At 58.5% G+C, this 18913-nt stretch overlaps 1 protein-coding gene across 1 annotated transcript in view; it reads right to left on the reverse strand.

Moving 5' to 3' along the window:
* RAB11FIP5 (RAB11 family interacting protein 5) overlaps positions 1-18913 on the reverse strand; it is a 46471-nt gene that overhangs the window by 6518 nt on the left and 21040 nt on the right. Inside the window, 4 exon segments of the mRNA XM_040064454.2 lie at positions 386-569; positions 6364-7923; positions 7925-8782; positions 17986-18685. Of these exon segments, the coding sequence (XP_039920388.2) occupies positions 386-569; positions 6364-7923; positions 7925-8782; positions 17986-18685 (3302 nt within the window).

Below are 18913 nucleotides of genomic sequence, written 5' to 3' on the forward strand. Positions count from 1 at the left end.
GGATTAGGAATCCTTCAGAGCATCGGCCAGGGGCTACCACACCTCCCACCTTCCATATCTCGTGGAGTCCGGGTTGGACACTGGGGCTTGGAGCAGCCTGGGACAGTGGGAGGAGTCCCTGCCATGGCAGGGGAGGGCTCTGAGGTCCTTCCACCCCAACCCATTCCTAAAAACAGGGAATCACTCAGACCCCAAAGCAGACAATGGGGGAACGATGGGGTGAGGAGGAGCAGAGCCTGTGGGTTCACGGGAGAAGCACAACCGGAGGCCTGGATGCGCATGCACCCACGGCAGGGCCCTGCTCTGCCTCCCCCCACAGCAGCTCCCTGTCCCCAGCACACCTGGAGCAGCTCTGGCACGGCCTCCCCTCGGGCCAGGCTCCTACCTTTAACTTGGGGTCGGATTTGTCCGGGTGGGAGGCCGGGGCCACGGGCTGGACGTTGCTCGTGGTCACCATCTTCAGCCTCTCCAGGCCATTGCTCAGCGCCGAGCTCAGGCTGGCCCTGTGCTGCTGCTTCCTCTCGCTGGAGCCCTCCTGCACAGCACTCAGGGGCTTCACGGGGTGGGGGCTGCGGGGAAAAACGGGGGGACAATCAGCACCCACAGGGATGGCACCGCCCAGGAGAATGAACCCTGATGTTCGGGGATGGGAACATCCAAACTTTCATCCACTGGGATCCAGCTGGGAGCTCTGCAAAGCCTGCCACGGGTGACAGCCCCAGAGCAGAGTGTCCCAGCGGTGCTGCCCAAAGCTCTCCTGCTCTGAGGAGGGCCAGCAGGGCAGGGCAGAGCTGTGGAGCCAGGAGATAAGGACGTGCCTGGCTGAGATCCCGCACCGCCCATCCTCGCTGGGAACGCTGTGGGTCACGACTCCCGGCTCCAGGGGGTTCAAACCCAGCCCCAGTGTGAGCAGAGGCTGCTGCATCCACTGCCCGGAGCAGCTCTCTGCTGCCCAGGGACCCCCGGGTCAGTCTGGGCTCACCACCGGTGCTCCAGCACAAGAGGCGAGTGTCACCTGCCTGAAAGCCACCACAGGATTTGTCCCCTCCGCGAGGCCAAAAGGAGGGCAAGGAGCCAGTTAAGGGGAATTCGTTTTTCCTTTCTTTTTGCCTCAATTTGACCCAAAAGGTTCTTTCTGGGCTTGAACAAAGTCCAGCTCCTTCCCAGCATGATGGAAAGAGAAGTGACCTGATGGTCCCGCCCTGCAAGGAGCAGGCACAGCTGTGCACCATCCTCGGGATGGGAACATCCAAACATCCATTGGATGGGAACATCCAAACATCCATCCACTCACTGGGATGGGAACATCCAAACTTCCATCCTCGGGATCAGAACATCCAAAGATCCATCCTCGGGATGGGAACATCCAAACATCCATCCACTCACTGGGATGGGAACATCCAAAGATCCATCCTTGGGATGGGAACATCCAAACATCCATCCTCGGGATGGGAACATCCAAACATCCATCCACCTACTGGGATGGGAACATCCAAACATCCATCCACTCACTGGGATGGGAACATCCAAACTTCCATTCTTGGGATGGGAACATCCAAACATCCATCCTTGGGATGGGAACATCCAAACATCCATCCATTGGATGGGAACATCCAAACATCCATCCACCTACTGGGATGGGAACATCCAAACATCCATCCTCGGGATCAGAACATCCAAAGATCCATCCTCGCGATGGGAACATCCAAACATCCATCCTCAGGATCAGAACATCCAAACTTCCATCCTTGGGATAGGAACATCCAAACATCCATCCACTCACTGGGATGGGAACATCCAAACTTCCATCCTCGGGATCAGAACATCCAAACATCCATCCATTGGGATGGGAACATCCAAACATCCATGGGATGAGAACATCCAAACATCCATCCTCGGGATCAGAACATCCAAACTTCCATCCTTGGGATAGGAACATCCAAACATCCATCCATTGGGATGGGAACATCCAAACATCCATGGGATGGGAACATCCAAACTTCCATCCTCGGGATCAGAACATCCAAACATCCATCCACTCACTGGGATGGGAACATCCAAACTTCCATCCATTGGGATAGGAACATCCAAACATCCATCCACTCACTGGGACGGGAACATCCAAACATCCATCCATTGGGATGGGAACATCCAAACATCCATCCTTGGGATGGGAACATCCAAACTTCCATCATCGGGATGGGAACATCCAAACATCCATCCTTGGGATGGGAACATCCAAACATCCATCCATTGGGATGGGAACATCCAAACATGCATCCATTGGGATGGGAACATCCAAACATTGATCCAGTCACTGGGATGGGAACATCCAAACATCCATCCATTGGGATGGGAACACCCAAACATCCATCCTTGGGATGGGAACATCCAAACATCCATCCATTGGGATGGGAACATCCAAACTTCCATCATCGGGATGGGAACATCCAAACATCCATCCTTGGGATGGGAACATCCAAACATCCATCCTTGGGATGGGAACATCCAAACTTCCATCCTCGGGATGGGAACATCCAAACTTCCATCCTCGGCATGGGAACATCCAAACATCCATCCACTGGGATGGGAACATCCAAACATCCATCCATTGGGATGGGAACATCTAAACATCCATCCTTGGGATGGGAACATCCAAACAGATGCCAGTCAGCTGCTCGGGCTCCAGAGCTGCATCCCCAGTGGATCTGAGTTATGATGGCTCTTAAGGCCCAGGTGGAACATCTCAGGGTGACACGGGCCCAGCCCTGTCCCAGCTTTCACCAGCGCTCCCAAGGGCACTGCAGAGCACCGGGAAAAACCTCAGCAACTCCCAGAGGAAGCCTGGAAGTGCTCGTGAAATGCTCCTCACAGAGAACCAGACAGCAGAGACAAATCCAAGGGAATTGCACGCCCACAGAGCACACACAGCAGCCACGGGCCAGCTCTCCATGGAGAAAGGCTCCAGAGGAGGGACGGGAATGGCTGGGCCTGGGATCAGCTCTCCCAGGCCTGGCCCTGGGTGTGCCGAGCCTCGCTCCGAGTTCCAGGGGCTCCACCAGGATCACCAGGGTGAGGTGACCTAACCTGACACCTCGTTTTCAGGATGCAGCGATTCCCTGCACTCCTGACATGAGGGGGCACAGCCTGTGCCACACCTTGGTACCTGTGACACCCCCAGTCCTGTCATCTGTGACACCCCAGGCCTGTCACCTGTGACACCCCCAGTCCTGCCACCTGCGACATCCTAATCCTGTCACCTGCAACATCCCAATCCTGTCACCGGTGACACCCCCAGTCCTGTCACCGGTGACACCCCCAGTCCTGTCACCTGTGACACCCCCAGTCCTGTCACCTGCTACATCCCCAGTCCTGTCACCTGTGACACCCCCAATCCTGCCACCTGTGACACCCCCAGTCCTGTCACCTGTGACACCCCAGTCCTGCCACCTGTGACACCCCAATCCTGTCACCTGTGACACCCCCAATCCTGTCACCTGTGACACCCCCAATCCTGTCACCTGTGACACCCCAATCCTGTCACCTGTGACACCCCCAGTCCTGCCACCTGCAACATCCCAATCCTGTCACCTCCAACATCCCCAATCCTGCCACCTGTGACATCCCCAGTCCTGTCACCTGTGACATCCCCAGTCCTGTCACCTGTGACACCCCCAGTCCTGTCACCTGTGACACCCCAGTCCTGCCACCTGTGACACCCCCAGTCCGGTCACCTGCAACATCCCAATCCTGTCACCGGTGACACCCCCAGTCCTGTCACCTGTGACACCCCCAGTCCGGTCACCTGCAACATCCCAATCCTGTCACCTGTGACACCCCCAATCCTGTCACCTGTGACACCCCCAGTCCTGTCACCGGTGACACCCCAATCCTGTCACCTGTGACACCCCAGTCCTGTCACCTGTGACACCCCAGTCCTGTCACCTGTGACACCCCAATCCTGTCACCTGTGACACCCCAGTCCTGTCACCTGCAAGTGCCACAAGAGGCTGGGCCAACCTCAAGGGATGGACAGGAGCTGCCCAGCTGCTGGATTCCATGGGATGGGCAGGAGCTGCCCAGCTGCTGGATTCCAGTGCAGGCGCTGCCCAGCTGCTGGATTCCATGGGATGAGCAGGAGCTGCCCAGCTGCTGGATTCCATGGGATGGACAGGAGCTGCACAGCTGCTGGATTCCATGGGATGGACAGGAGCTGCACAGCTGCTGGATTCCATGGGATGGACAGGAGCTGCACAGCTGCTGGATTCCATGGGATGGACAGGAGCTGCACAGCTGCTGGATTCCATGGGATGGACAGGAGCTGCCCAGCTGCTGGATTCCAGTGCAGGCGCTGTGCAGCTGCTGGATTCCATGGGATGGGCAGGAGCTGCCCAGCTGCCAGTGGTGCTCCCAAGGCACGGTCCCAGGCTGTCCCTGGGGTCCCTCCTGTCCCGGGGATGTGTCACCTTCCCAGCAGTGAGGGCACCATCCTGCCGTGTCCCCGAGAGCAGCGCAGGCCCCTCCACACACAGCTGATGCTCCCTTGCCCCAGCAGCCACACGAGATGACCAAAGAGCCTCTGGCCACTTGGGAAGGGGCCACGGGACCCCAGTCCCAGTTTCCAGCTCCCTGAGCAGGCACTGAGCCCCCTCACCCCAAACTCTCACCATCCCTTCCGCTCCCCTTCACCTGCACTTTTGTCCCAGCCAGGACTCAATGCCCATTCCAAGTCTGGATCTTTCCTTTCTCCTTCCACCTTTTCTCTACCGTCTTTCCCTCATCAATGTTCCTCTGGCCATTCCAACAGGAGACGATCCTGGGAAGGGAAGCATGGCCATGGGGATTGGGAAAAGATCCCTTCCAGCCTTCCTCCCTCACCCTGGGACAGTTATCACATCTGCCCAGTCCTACAAAGCACATCAGAGCCTTCCTGAGAGGCCTCGGGAGCTCTTCAGAGGTTCTTCAGTCACAGCAAGTGTCCAAAATGTGCTGGAGGAACCCGAGCAGGGAAGTTCCAGGACCTCCTGGCCACGACAGAAGGCAGCACTGATATCCAGGATATCCAGCTCCTGGATCCCATTCCATCCCGGGAGCCTGGATGGATGCACAGGAATGACCATGAGCAGGCACTACCGGCACAGAGATTCCCGATCCCCTCACTGCCTCAGTTATCCCTTTGGGATCGCAGGACACTTCTCTTTCCATGAAACATAACAAGATTCATGTTTCTGCACAGCATCTCTGCAAATTTTGAAGGAGGATACCTGCTGGTGCCGGAGGATGAATAATCCAATTAAAAATGATTGGAGGACCTGGCCTAAATAATAAGAAAAAAATATCATCTGACAGACCCAGCCAGATGTTGGGCTTTGCTCCTGAGATCACTCTGCACCTCATGCCCAGCCCAAGGAGGGCTCCTCAGTGGAAGGACTGGAGCCCAGTGAGTTCTGCTGGCCCCATCCTCCCTCCCCTCCTCTCCCCAGGGCCACAACCGCTCCTGCCCTTGGGGGCAGGTGGGATTTTACCACTTCAGTGCCCCCGGGAAGCTCCATAAATCCCTGCTGGAGCTTGGCAAATCACTGGGAGAGCTCGGTCCTCAGGCAGAGCCCAGGCAGACCAGGGGAAGGAGCAGCAGGAAAATGAGAAGAACCGAAGGACACAGAGCAAGACTCCACGCCCTGAACTCACCAGCTTTGCTTCACGGCATTTGTACAGACCCACGATCGACCTGGGAGGAGGAACAGCCCCTTCTTTCCACCCTTCCCATTCCCATCAGCCTCGAGGCTAAATCTGATTGCTTCATCACCAGTGGGCATCTCGGCAGGAGGGAGGGGAGAGGGGCGTTTTGCCCTGGTGAAAAAACTCTTTTTTTTGGCTATGGAGAGAAGAAGGTTTTCAGTACCCAACGGGCACTTGAAAGGAAAGCAACCAAAGCTGAATGGATGGCAAGGGCAGGGGCAGCAGCTGTGCACATGCCAGGAGGGAGCTCAGGAGAGCAGGAACAGCCACAAGCTCTCCCGGCAGGCATGGGGAAGGCATTTCTCCTGCAAGCACGGGGAAGGTGATGGAGCCAAAACCAGCACCGAGGGAAATGCGGGTGCAGTTCTGCATTCCCAGCTGGGGCGGGCCGCGGGCGCGCAGGGGACACACCGCACACCAGTGGCCATTCCCCAGGATCCCAGAGAGCCCGGCCCGAGCTGCTGGGAGCCTGGGCTCTCTGCGACCAGGGGAAGGGGAGGGAAAGAGGAGCTGCAGCCTCCTGGGAGCCAGCCCCGCTGGGTGGAGCCCCGCTGAGAGCAGAGCGGGGCCGGGGCTCACCTCTCCCACACCACACACGCCCTTCGCCTTCCCCGCAGTGCTCACCTGGACGTCTGCTGGCACAGGGGCTTCTCAGCCGGCCGTGTCTCCCTGGGCAGAACCAGGAGCGCTGAAGCTTGTGCGTCCCCGCGCTGCGGGCGCGGCCGGGCGGCGGCGGGGCTGGCGGGGACCCCCGCGGGGCTCCGGGGGCGGCCACAGGGCTCAGGGTTAGTGGCAGCCACGAGGAAAGGGGTGGAGAAGGCCAGGGGCGGGCTGGCATGCAGGGGGGTAGCGTTAGTGGGCTGCAAGCCGTGCCCGGGGGCTTCCTCCTGCAGGCTGAGGAAGCTGAAGTCGCCCTGCTCAAGCTTTTCGGGCAGCACAGCTCGGATGGGGAGAGGGGCTGGGGGCTTCTCCACGAAGGGATTGCTCGGGGAATTGGGGCTCAGCGCCAGGGTGAAGGGATTCCTCAGGGCTCCCTGTGCGTGCCTCTCCTCTGCCCTATCTGGTTTCCAGAAATCGGCTTTCTTGAAGTCTATCCTGCTCTCTGCCGAGTGCCCCTGGGGCTCCTCGCTGGCGGGGGCACTGCCCTGCTCTGCCTCCTCGGGAGGGGCGCAGGCCTCGGGCTGCTCTCCTGCTGGCCCCTCGCCATCCTGGCATGCCAGCTCCAGCTGGGATGGGCTCTCCCCATGTTCTGACCTTTGGGGCCGTGGGTGTGGACGCCCGGCTGCCTCCTGCTCTTCCAGAGCCGTCCAGCTGGCCGGCTGGCCCGGGGCTAGCTTGGAAGGTGGGTCAAGTCCCGAAATACTGAGCTCCTCAGGGAACAGCTCCTGTTTGCAGGCTGTTTCCCACCTGGCACTGTCTGCGGCCCCCTGCATCCGAGGGGATAAACGGGGCTGGCTCCAGCTCTCCTCAGCACCCGACTGCTCCAGTCCATCCAGGGAGAACTTGGATGTGCAGCTCTCAAACTGCTCGGCCACGTCCATCTCGTTCACCTCTGACGGGTGCTCCCCCACAGAGGCGTCCCCTGTCCCCAGCTCGCTGGCTCCTGTCTCCAAGGCAGCTGCCGAGTCCACACCGGCAGCCCCGGCCCCCTCGGGCACTGGGAACTCACTCTCGGCTTCAGCGGCGTCCGCTCGCGGTGCGGGCAGGCTGGGAGGCGCCGGCACCGAGGGCTCGCTGCTCCCACGGCGCTTTGGCGATCCCATCTCCGCTCCAGGGCCCTCTGAGTCCTCCCACCGCCCCTGCGTGCCTCGCTGGGTGCCACCGGGCTCTCCCTCCTCGCCATCCCCCAGGGCGGCCGCGAACCACCTGGGGGGTTTGGGGGGCGGCGCGGCCGGCTCCTGGCGGCCCCGGTGTGCCTCCCACGGGGACGGGGACGGGGACGGCACCGCGCGCCGCTCAGCGATGTCGGAGCCGAGCTGCAGGAGGCCGTCGCTGGCCCGCAGCCTCATGCTGGCCTGCAGCCGGAACACCGAGCTGCGGATGTCCGAGGCGTCCTCCCGGCCGCCGCCGGGCTCCGCGCCCGCCTCGGGGAAGCTCCGCGCTGCCACGTCCCCGAGCGCCCGCGGGGACACGGCCGCCGCGGTGCTGCCGGCCGGGGCCTCGGGGGGGCAGCGAGCTCCTGGGAAACACGCGGGTGGCAGCACAGGATGAAGGGGCTTCGAAGGCGCCCTCGGCCAGGAAGGGCGGGCGCGGGCCGAAGGCGCCCTCGCGCTCCTCGGCCGCGCTCGGGGCGCTCTCAGAGGGGTCAGCGGCGGTTTCCGTGGCTATGGTCATCCAGCCGTTGGTCCCTGCGCTGCAGGACTCCTCCTCACCGCTGTCCCCTTCCTCCCTGGCGCGATTTTCAGCGCTCAGAGCTGGTGGCGCCTCTTTGTCCCCGGGGTTGCCCGAGGCAAACGCGGCTGTCCAGACCGTGGGCGTGCTGCTTTTCCTCCTCCCGGCCACGGAGCCGGCGGACACGGGGCTCAGCACATCCTCGATCACCGTGGCCTCCTGGGTGGTGCTCACCAGGTTGGCCCCCACGTCTAGACTGGAGAAATTTGTCCAAGAGCGGAGAGCTGCGGGGATTTCAGCGCCCATGGGCGACTCGGCCTCTTCGAACGCTTTGGAGCCCTTCCGGCAGGGCGGCTGGGCAGAGCGCTCGGTCGGGCTGGCTCTGTCGGGGTCATCAATGAAAGCCATGCCCTCCGCTGCCACCGAGGCAAAGAAGTCCTCCTTCTTCCGCTCGGGTTTGAGCCTGCTGGTGGCAAAGGCATCGAAGGTCTCGTCCCACTCCGAGGGCAGCGGGGGGACGGCGGGGTCGCTGGCGGCAGGAGGGAGCTCTCCCGGTGCTGGGGGAGTGGTTTCTGGCACGGGGACGCCAACGCTTTGGGCTGGAGGCTCCCTCTCGGGGTCTGCCTGCCTTGGGGAGGCAGAGGGACTGCAATCCTCAGAGGAATAAAAGCTCCCAGCGACCTCTGGTGCAGCACGCGGCCCAGGCGGGAAACTAGAGAGAAAGTGAGTAGGTGAAGGAGAATTTAGTACCTGGTCAGCGAGGAGCTCCTCAAAGAAGGGATTGCTCTGCAGGGAGTTGAGGAATGGGTTGGTGGGGGACAAGCATCCGGCCTGGCTGTCTCCAGGAGCGGCAGGGAGGTTAGAGCTCGGCATGCTAGCGAGGAGGGCGGCAGGGCGCGGGGCAGGGGAGCGGGGAGCAGAATGACAAGGAGCGTCTGAGCTGGTTTCTACCTGAGGAGACACTTCCAGGCTGTGGAGGGAAGACAGAACAGTCCTCCTGGTTAATGCTGTGACAGAGCTGCAAGCACACACCACTCACACCACAAACGCTCCGCTCCGAGCAGCGCAATGACCAAACCCATGCCTGGCTCTTGTTAGGCAGAGCAATGATTATGGGGTCAGGGGAAGGGCATGCACGACACACGGGAAGGGGCAGCCCTGCTCCCAGGACACCCCTCCATGCTCCCCCGTCTGCCTCAGGAAGCCCAGGAGCCAGAGAGGTTTCCCCACCTCCCGCAGCCCGAGGACTCGCTCGGTGCTGGTGGCACCCAGGGCAGGCGGAGCGCGAGGAGCCGCCCGGGCTCTCTCTCGTGTCAGGGTCACTGAACCGCTCCGGACACACGGAGGAGCCTTTCCCAGCTCACCCCAGCGCCTCCTCACTGCTTTGCCAGCACGACCAGCACGGGAGCACACGGGGCGCTTGCACGGGAGGGAGGGACAGGCCTGGGAGGCCGAGGAACGAGAGCCCAGCAGGAAGGAGCACGTGGCCAGGACAGGGCCCTGTCCCCGCTCTGGACTCTGCCCCACCTCTCCTCACAATCCCCTTGTCACATCACTTCTGCCCGAGATTCCCGAAACCCCACGGGGGATCCCAAGATGGAAGGGATTCAGCACTTTGGGAATTCAGAACCTCACCCCAAGTGAGGCTGACAGCACCCTGCTGCCTGTTCGGGCAGGACTGAGGGACCTCTCTTTGGGATTTCCTTGGTCTTCCTTTGGGAACAACTCCGGCAATGTGGAGTCAGCGCCCCGAGGAGGCTCACCAGGCTCAGAGGTTTTCACATCACAAAGGGGGGGTGGTGTGGGCACCCCACGTCCAGCTGGTGCTCCGACTGCCACGCTCCCTCCTCCTGGGCCCATCCCCAGGACAGGGGCACCCGGCCCTGCCCCATCACAGATCCCATGGGATTTGGTGCCTCCTGCACCAGCCGAGCTCCAGAGAGTTCCCCTCTTTCCTGGGGAGAAACATGGGCATGGATCAGCCAGCTCTGGGAACACCAAGGATGCAGAGGAAGGAATAAATTGCTTTGCCAGGGTGCCCAGGGTAGATCCAGCCCTGGATCTACACCCCGGGATTTCCCTCTCCAGCTGCTGGGAGGGATCGCAGGTGGCACTGCAAGGTCACAAAGTTGCTTGGACAACTATTTCCACGTCCTTGTGCATCCACCAAGCGCCTCAGTCACATTTTAAAGCACGAAATGCCATCTTGAGGCCAAAGCTGACGCTGGGGATGGTGCAGCTGGTCGGTCCCAAAGCAGGGACTGGCACCACCCGGGCCCAGGTGATGTCCCCACCATGGGGATGCCCTGCTCCCACTCCTGGCAGCTCCACAGCCGCTCCCCACACCTCCCTGGAGAGGTGCCCACTGAAGCCATCTCACCCATGCCACCAAAGTCCCCCAGCCCAGTTTGAGGGCAGGGAACACTCCCGGCGAGCGGCTGAGCGCAGCCGGCTCCGCTCCAGCACCCACGGGACCCCACCCAGACACCACCGAAGGGACCCGGCAACGCAGGGACAGAGAAAAGCCTCGAGCCTTTCATCGTCCCGCAGAGCTGCAGCTGCCTTCGGGGCACACACGGCTCGTGGGTGCCCTCTCCTGCTGTCACAAAGCAGCGGTGGTGGCCTTGCCCAGCCCGGTCCCCGCCCTGCTCTGTGTCCTCTTCTGCTTCTGCAGGAGGGAACAGCCAGGAACGCTCCCCACAGCTCCTCCCAGGGGTTTGGGGCTCTGGGTGAGCACACAAAGTCTCCACAAGTTTTGGGAGAAGCTGATGGACCCTGAGGCACAAACCACTCCAGACTGGCAGCAGCTCTCAGCGTGGAGGGAAACCTCTCCTGGCATTCCCAGCCCAGAGATCAGCAGAGGGTTGGAGCTTTTTCCCTAATCCCCCTGAATTTAAGCTCCCAGGAGAGGAGAAGAGCTGCTCAGTATGTGCCCACTCAGCTGGATGAGTGCACAACGTCCACAATTAGATTTTAACAGGGCAAACCGCGGCAAATTTTCCTTCCCAGCTGGGCAGGGAAGGTGACGAGGGAAGGTGACGAGGGAAGGTGACAAGGTCCAACCAGCAGGATCTCAGGGTGGCTGCAAGGGGCACACGGCCCTGCCCCACCTCTGCCCGTCCTGCTGGCACTGCTCCCACGTTTTGCTCCAGACCGAGGTGTGTCCTTTGTGCTCTGCCTGAACATCCTTTGTGCTGAGTAAGAGCAGCCAGGGCCTGATCCAGCTCTGCTGGGCTCCAGCTCTAAAAGGCTGCAGAGCATTAATCAGCTGCGGGCTCCTAACGAGCGCTGGCTGCTAATGACCATCCCAGCTGCCAGAAGCTGAGTGGGTGAAGTTCTCTCCTCAGGGGTGGCTGATGCAGGAGCAGCCCCCTGCCCAGGAACCTGGAATTGCACCAATCCCCACCTGCACAGGTGCAGGAACAGCTTCAAGGCCTCCTCAACCCCCTGAGATGATCCTGGCTTCATTCCCCAAATCATCATGGAATAGTTTGGGTTGGAAGGGGGCTTAAGGATCATCCCATCCCGCCCCTGCCATGGCAGGGACACTTCCCATCAGCCCAGGTGGATCCAATCCGGCCTTGGGCACTGCCAGGGATCCAGGGGCAGCCACAGCAAATCTGGGAATTCCAGAATTCCCAGCCCCTCCCCACCCTCCCAGCCAGGAATTCCTGCCCAAGCTCCCAGCCCAATCTCCCCTTTCCCAGTGGAAGCCATTCCCTGTGTCCTGTCCCTCCAGGCCTTGTAAAGTCCTTTTGGGGCTCACAGGGTGCTGGACCTGCTGGTATTGGCTAAATACATAAAGACAGAAATTGAATCCATCTTTCTCATTTTGGATTGGATTCCCATTTTCTTCCTTCAGCTCCACTGTGGAAATTTCCTTTCTGCTTCTCAGACCCATTCCTGGGACCCACTGGAGTTTGTTCAGGGGCTCTTGGCTGCAAATTCCAGACAGAAGAATCATGGAATGTTTAGGTTGGAAAAGCCCTCTTAGACCGTGGTCCAACCATTCCCAGCACTGCCAAGGCCACCACTAACCCACGTCCCCAAGTGTCACATCCACAGGGCTTTTAAAACCCTCCAGGGATGAGAACTCCACCCCTGCCCTGTGCCAGGGCTGGACAAACCTTTACAGGCAGCAATTTTTCCCAATATTTCCCAACCTGAGCCTCCCCTGGCACAGCCTGAGGCTGTTTGAGGATCTTGTGACTTTCCACTGGGATTTCAAACCCCATTCCTTGGGACGAAATCCCTGCTTTGGGCACCAGCCTGGAGCCTCGCTCTGCCCCCAAAAAAACCCCTTTCCCACCCTCCCTGGGGGAGGAAGCTCTCCCTGAGGGAGGATGCTGCAGGTGCTGGGTGAAAGCGGGAGCTGAGCACGGTGGATTCCTCTAGAGGGAAACCTACACTTGCAGCAGGCCGATGGAAGCAGCTCTTTGCAGCAGCGAAACGCTGACTCACTCTCCTCACCCTCCTCCTTCTCCTCCCATTCCCAGCACACGGCTCCGCCAGCCAAAATAAATCCCGGGTACCTTCCTGCCCTCATTTATTTGTTTGGCAGCACTTCACAGGCGCCTTTGAGCCTCGCAGCAATAAAGAAAATAATAATTAAAAAAAAAAAAAAAAAAAAAAGGAAATAAAATATTGCTGAGCAACCTCCCCCTTGATGGAAAAAGTCTGTTGGAAACAGCTTGTTCAAGGCGGGGAGATTTCTCCCGAGGGATCCCAGGCTGGATTTCAGGCTGAGGGCAAAGCTCTGCAGAGCCCAGCCCGGCTGCAGGAGGGTGGAGAAAACAGCACACGCGCTGGAAAAGCAGGAGTTTGGGAAGGGCAGGGATGAATCCAGGCCTGATGTGCTGAGGGGAAGAGCTGTGCTGAAGCTCAAGTGGAAAATCCCTCCTAGGAGGGCTGGATCCGGGGATGTGCCGTGCGCTGCCGCTCCCAACCTGCTTTTGGCCCCTTTTCTCACAGTCAGGGCTCCCTTGGGTGGAAAACCAGGGAAAACCAGCAGGATCCAGGTGCTGGAGCATCCTGCAGCAGCCTCAGACCTGGCAGGGATCAGGAATTTCCGGCATGAGCAGGGCTGGCACAGCAGGAATTGTGCAGGAAGGGGTTGGGAAGAGATGGGAACAGCAGCCCAGGACATTTTTGTACAGGGTGGGAGCACCAGAGGGAGGGAGGCAGGGAATATATTTTAAAGAGGAATTCCAGAGGTGGAAGGACTGGATTTCTCTCTAATAAATCACCTAGCAAAAACTATAAATTATCTATAATAATTTTCTGTGCAATAACCATTTTGCACTTCCCTTGGGCCTCACCTGTCCATCATCCCCAATCAAATGGACAAATCTTCCTTTACAGACATCTGCCCTCAAAAACATGGGAATTTAAAAAAAACAGGAGAAATCTGGGCAGTAGGAACCCCGGGAGATACAAACTTCAACCCCCAATTCCCACTTTGAGGAGTTGGAAAAACATGGGAATTTTAGAAAACAGGAGAAATCTGGGCAGTAGGAACCCAGCGAGATGCAAACTTCAACCCCCAATTCCCACTTTTAGCAGTGGGAAAAACATGGGAATTTTAAAACATGGGAGAAATCTGGGCAGTAGGAACCCAGCGAGATGCAAACTTCAACCCCCAATTCCCACTTTGAGGAGTGGGAAAAACATGGGAATTTTAAAACATGGGAGAAATCTGGGCAGTAGGAACCCAGCGAGATGCAAACTTCAACCCCCAATTCCCACTTTGAGGAGTGGGAAGAACATGGGAATTTTAAAAAATAGGAGAAATCTGGGCCTTCATCTCCCTCTTCCTCAAACTCTGCAGCTTCCCAGGCTCCGCTCTAGTCCTGCTGGCTTTGGAGACCTGCCACAACATCCATGCTCCATCCCACCACTGCCAGCCCGGCCAGGGACTCTGCTCCAAGCATTCCAAACCCTCCTCCCATTCCCAGCACTCAGGAAAGAAACTTTTTGAGGAGGAACTGAGTCAATATTTGGCCTCACTGCTGGATCCAAGGGTATGGGCTCAGGGAAGGGGCTTGAACCTGAAAATGGAACTGATGCCCTTGTTTTTATAGGACAGAGCACAGTTTCCCTTTTCTCCTGTTGCCAGGCCTAAGGTGCAGCCCCATTTTATCATCAGGATTCTCCACAGGAAGCAGGAGCTGCAGAGCTCTGATAACATTGGAGGAAACCCTGGAAACATTTAAAGGATTGTTTCAGCCCCAGGCTTTGCCTCAAATAAACCTGCTGAGCTTCTTCCTTACATACAACCCTCAACCACTGACCTTCAAAGCAACAACCCCCAACCAGGCTTTGATTCAGCCTCCAAAGAGCAAACAGCATCTTCCCACCGCTGCCATCCCCTCCAGAATCAAAGCCCGGAGCTGCCAGGGATTAGCAAAGCCAGGGATGACGAGCAGAGCCTTTGGGACCTGCTTCCCTGGGAAGAATCAGGGAAAACGGGGTGTAAATAAGGGCTGAATGCCCAGTTCTGTCCCCAGTGAGAGCACGGACAGGTTTGCAGAGGCAGCTCCCACACTGTGGCTCAGCAAAACCCACCCAGCACTCAACAAATCCCTTCTTATAAAGGTGCAGTTAAACCCAGACCAAAGGCAGCAGCCCCCGATTCTGGGAAGGGTGTGCTTGGCAGAGCGAGTGGGGAAAGATGAGCTGTGCCAGGCTGGGCTTCGCTGCAGGCAAACTCAAACCACCCTTCTAATTACAGACCTTTTAACTAATTACAGGCTGAGGCTTCTGGGCTCGCCAAGTCACTGATTTTGATGCTTTCTCGCCACGTTCAGCTCTGGGTTAAACTTGGCCTATCCAAGGTGGGCAAACAGGTGAGAAGGGGCTGCTGGCAGCAGCCACAAAGCTGAACTTTCCAGAGTCAGGGGGGCAGGAGGGAAAAACTCCTTCCTGCAAATAAGCCAAGACTAAAAACTGCTCAGTTCAGAGGCTGCTTCTCTCCAGAGCAAGGGTTAATCCAGCTCTAGAAGTGACACTGGTACTGAAGTGCCGCAGATGGGCACCAGAGAACCCCCAGAGATCAGAGAATCTGCAATGGTTGGGGATGGAAGGGACCTTAAATCCCCTCCAGTGCCACCCCTGCCATGGCAGGGACACTTCCCACTATCCCAGGTGGATCCAGTGTCCAGCCTGGCCTTGGACACTGCCAGGGATCCAGGGGCAGCCACAGCAAACCTGGGAATTCCAGAATTCCCAGCCCCTCCCCACCCTCCCAGCCAGGAATTCCTGCCCAAGATCCCATCCATCCCTGCTCTCTGGCACTTTGAAGCCACCAAGACCTAAAAGCTCTTCCACAGCTTTGACCTGAATCACCAGCTTGGCCCACGATGTCGTTCAGTGTAAGGAAGCAAAATAAAATCAGAGAAGTCGGTTGTGTATAATTAAAATGAGTAACGATGTCCTAATGAATGGCCAGAAAAGCTGAAGCACTGGGCAAACCAGGGCAGGGACAAACCCTGTCCTTGTGACGATGGACAGAGCCTTTCTGCAGCAAATCCCTCAGTCACCAACTGATTCCTGCAATGCTCCCCAAAGGTTCTCAATCATCCCAAATCCCTGGACACTGGGAGAGAGAAATCCCTTCCCAGCCAGGCAGCTCCATCATTTCCCCATCCTCCAGGAGCCACTTCTCCCAGCTCCTACTCTCAATGCCCCCTGCTCCAGTTTAAGCTCGTTGTTTCCCATTCTCAATTGCAAACTGCACTTAAAGCCCACTCAGATGTTCCCCAAAGGGGTTCTGTGAATTCTCTCCCTCCAGCTCGTGCTGCTTGGAATCCACTCTTATTTTTGGGAGAGAAAATCCCAGCCAGAGGAGCTGCTGCCACTCAGCTCATCCAAGTCTCTCCTCACAGGACACACAAATTCCTCGGCAAAGCTCGGCTCCAAGCAAAGCTCGGCTCTGGCTGAGCTTGAGATTAAACTGTGAGCGCTGAAGTGGATTTAAAAAAACGCACGGAGTGGAAACCCTCTGGGAAAGGAGCAATGCTGGGAATGAGTCCAGGAAGGCAGGGAGCTGTCAGAAACCAGCAGTATTTAGGTGATTATCCACTGGGTTGGATGGGCAAGGAACTGAATCCAGCTGGATCAGACAGCCCTGCCTCGAAATCAGAGGATCTGGGCAGGCATGGCCCTGCCTGCCTCCTTCCCAGGACTCCAAAAGGGGAAAACCTGCTGGTTTCTTACCCATTTCCCAAGGAAAAGGCCCCAGAGAGAGATACTGAGGGCAGCTCCATCCCATCCCATCCCATCCCGTCCCATCCCGTCCCATCCCGTCCCATCCCGTCCCATCTTCCCTGGCTGACTCAGGCACTTTTGGAGTCACTGCCTGGATACTGCAGGATTTTTAAGCCTTGATTTTTTATTCTAGGCCTTAACCAGCAGGTTCCTTATCCCAAAATTAGAAAGAAAAAAATCAAAAGAATGATCTTGAGTGGGAATACTCTGTCCTTCCTCAAGGACAGGGTGCAGAGACCGGAATCCTTCAGGCTCATCACAAATCCTGCCCTGGGATGTGACACCAAAGCACAGCCAGGGCTTTGAGTCTCCTGGGAATCGCAGAATCGCAGCATGGTTTGGGTTGGAAGGGACCTTACAGCCCGTCCCATTCCACTCCTGCCATGGGCAGGGATCTTCCACCACCCCAGGGTGCTCCAAGCGCCATCCAGCCCGGCCTTGGGCACTTCCAGGGACAGGGAATGCCAGATCCATCCACAGGGATGCACCACAGCAGCCCCCACCCCTCACGCTCGTCTCTCCTGCTGCTGGAATCGCACAGAGCTCCCACACCCTGCCTGGTCCTTCCCGAGGATGGGCTTTGTGGGCCACAGCTGTGGGGTGGGATATTCCCGATATTCCCGGCCCAGGGGAGCAGCTCCTGCCTGGCCCAGGGTCCCCAACCTGTGGGAAGGAGGAATTTTGGGGCTGGTTCTGGAGCCAGTCTCAGGGATGCGCTCATCCCTTCCCAAGTTTAAGCCATGTGGGAGCCAGGTTATGCGGGATAAACCAGGAGTGCTCTCCTCGTTAAAGGAGGCTCAGACTGAACTCAAATCCTTCTGCTTAATAAATTAGGTTAAAGTCAGCCCAGATTAGAAAATCCCTCTAATAAACCGAGCCTGCAGACTGAACCGGCTCCCAGGGCTGGGTGTTTTTTTTCTGGCTGATTTTAACCCCATTTCCTGCCTCTCTCTGACAACACCCTCGACCTCTGGACTGCCAGCTCAGCTCCAGGAGCGGACACGGATGATAAATTCCTCACAGGAACAGCACAAACACCACAAACCCCAAGGATCTGGAGGGATGAAATCATCACACACAGCGAGAACAGTTAGAGATTCATAACTGGGAGAAGGGAAGGCTGGGTGGGATGGGAAAAGGAAACAGCAGGGTTGGGACCAGTTACTTTGGGAATATTAATGATGCCTCATGTAACCAAAGTGCTGCACCCTGACCAGACCCTACAGGAGATGTGGGGTTCATAACCAGAATGTGATTACAAATCCCAGTATCCCACATCCCAGCCCTGACTGCCAGGGAAGCTTTTTTTAGCTCGTTAAAGGGTAATGAATCCATATTTTGAGGCCACAGAACCACTTGGTGTGACCACACGGAGCCTCACCTCTGCTGAGGGAAACCTCTCCGTGGAGGGGATCCCTCCCTCCCCTGAGAGGAAAACACACCCCACATCCAGCAGAGGTGGTTTGTGGCAGAAGCCAGGAGTGGATCCAGGAAAATCCCCTTCCCTTTGAGACACCTAAGAGCAAGGAAGCATTTTCCCTGCTCTGACCTTGCCCGAGCACTCCCGGGGAGCATCCAGGAGCTCTGGAGACGGGGATTTGGGGCAGGAACCACCAGGCTGGAGCTCCACACCCCCTCGCTGAAACTGACCTGGGTTTCTGAGGGGACTCTCTGGCCTCCTTGGACCCAAACCAGCCGCTGCTCTTACTCCTCTCATCCCCCGCAGCCGAGGCGTGGACGGGGGTCCCTCTGTCCCCCGCGTCACTCCTGGTGCCCCCGTGGTGGAAGAAGCCTCCCTTGGCTCTCTTGTCCTCCTTGGCGCTGTCCTGGGGCGCTCCGTCCTTGGGCTCCGCGGGGAAGCCCGGCGGAGGCGCGGCCTGGCCGGCTTTGCTCTCCAGGCGATTGCTCTCCTCCATCCTGGCCCGGCCCAGGTGGTTGCTGAGGGTCACGGCCTTGGTGGACACCTTGAGCTCCTCCTGCAGGGCCAGGCTGGGAGGGGACGGGATGAAGCGGGGCTCGTCCCTCTGCTGGGCCCTCTCCAGGCCGCCCAGCCCCCGGGGCGCGTCCTGAGGGTCGGGGTGCAGGGGGGCGAAGCCGAACGCCTCGTCGTGCCTGCGGGGCAGGGCGGGCACGGGCACGGGCACGGGGGCCGAGCCGGCGGGGTTCCTGAGGGCCGGCTCCTCCCCGTACACGTGGCTGCCGTTGATGCACAGCGAGGAGCGGGACGCGGGCTCCTGCTTCGGGCCGGGGCTCGGCGCGGCCTTGGCCTCCGGCACCGGGCTGGCCTGGGACACGTCGTCGCTGAAGGCTCGCTTGTGGGTCAGCTTCGGGGAGGGCAGCAGGTCTCTCACTGAGGGGAGAAAATAGACAGCAAGTGAGGAGTCAGCTTCAGAGAGGGCAGCAGGTCTCTCACTGAGGGAAATAAATACACAGCAAGTGAGGAGTCAGCTTCAGAGAGGGCAGCAGGTCTCTCACTGAGGGGGGAAAATAGACAGAAAGTGAGGAGGGCAGCAGATCTCTCACTGAGGGGGGAAAATAGACAACAAGTGAGGGGTCAGCTTCGGAGAGGGCAGCAGGT

Source organism: Hirundo rustica, chromosome 5, assembly GCF_015227805.2.
Source record: "Hirundo rustica isolate bHirRus1 chromosome 5, bHirRus1.pri.v3, whole genome shotgun sequence".
NCBI classification, from domain to species: Eukaryota; Metazoa; Chordata; class Aves; order Passeriformes; family Hirundinidae; genus Hirundo; species Hirundo rustica.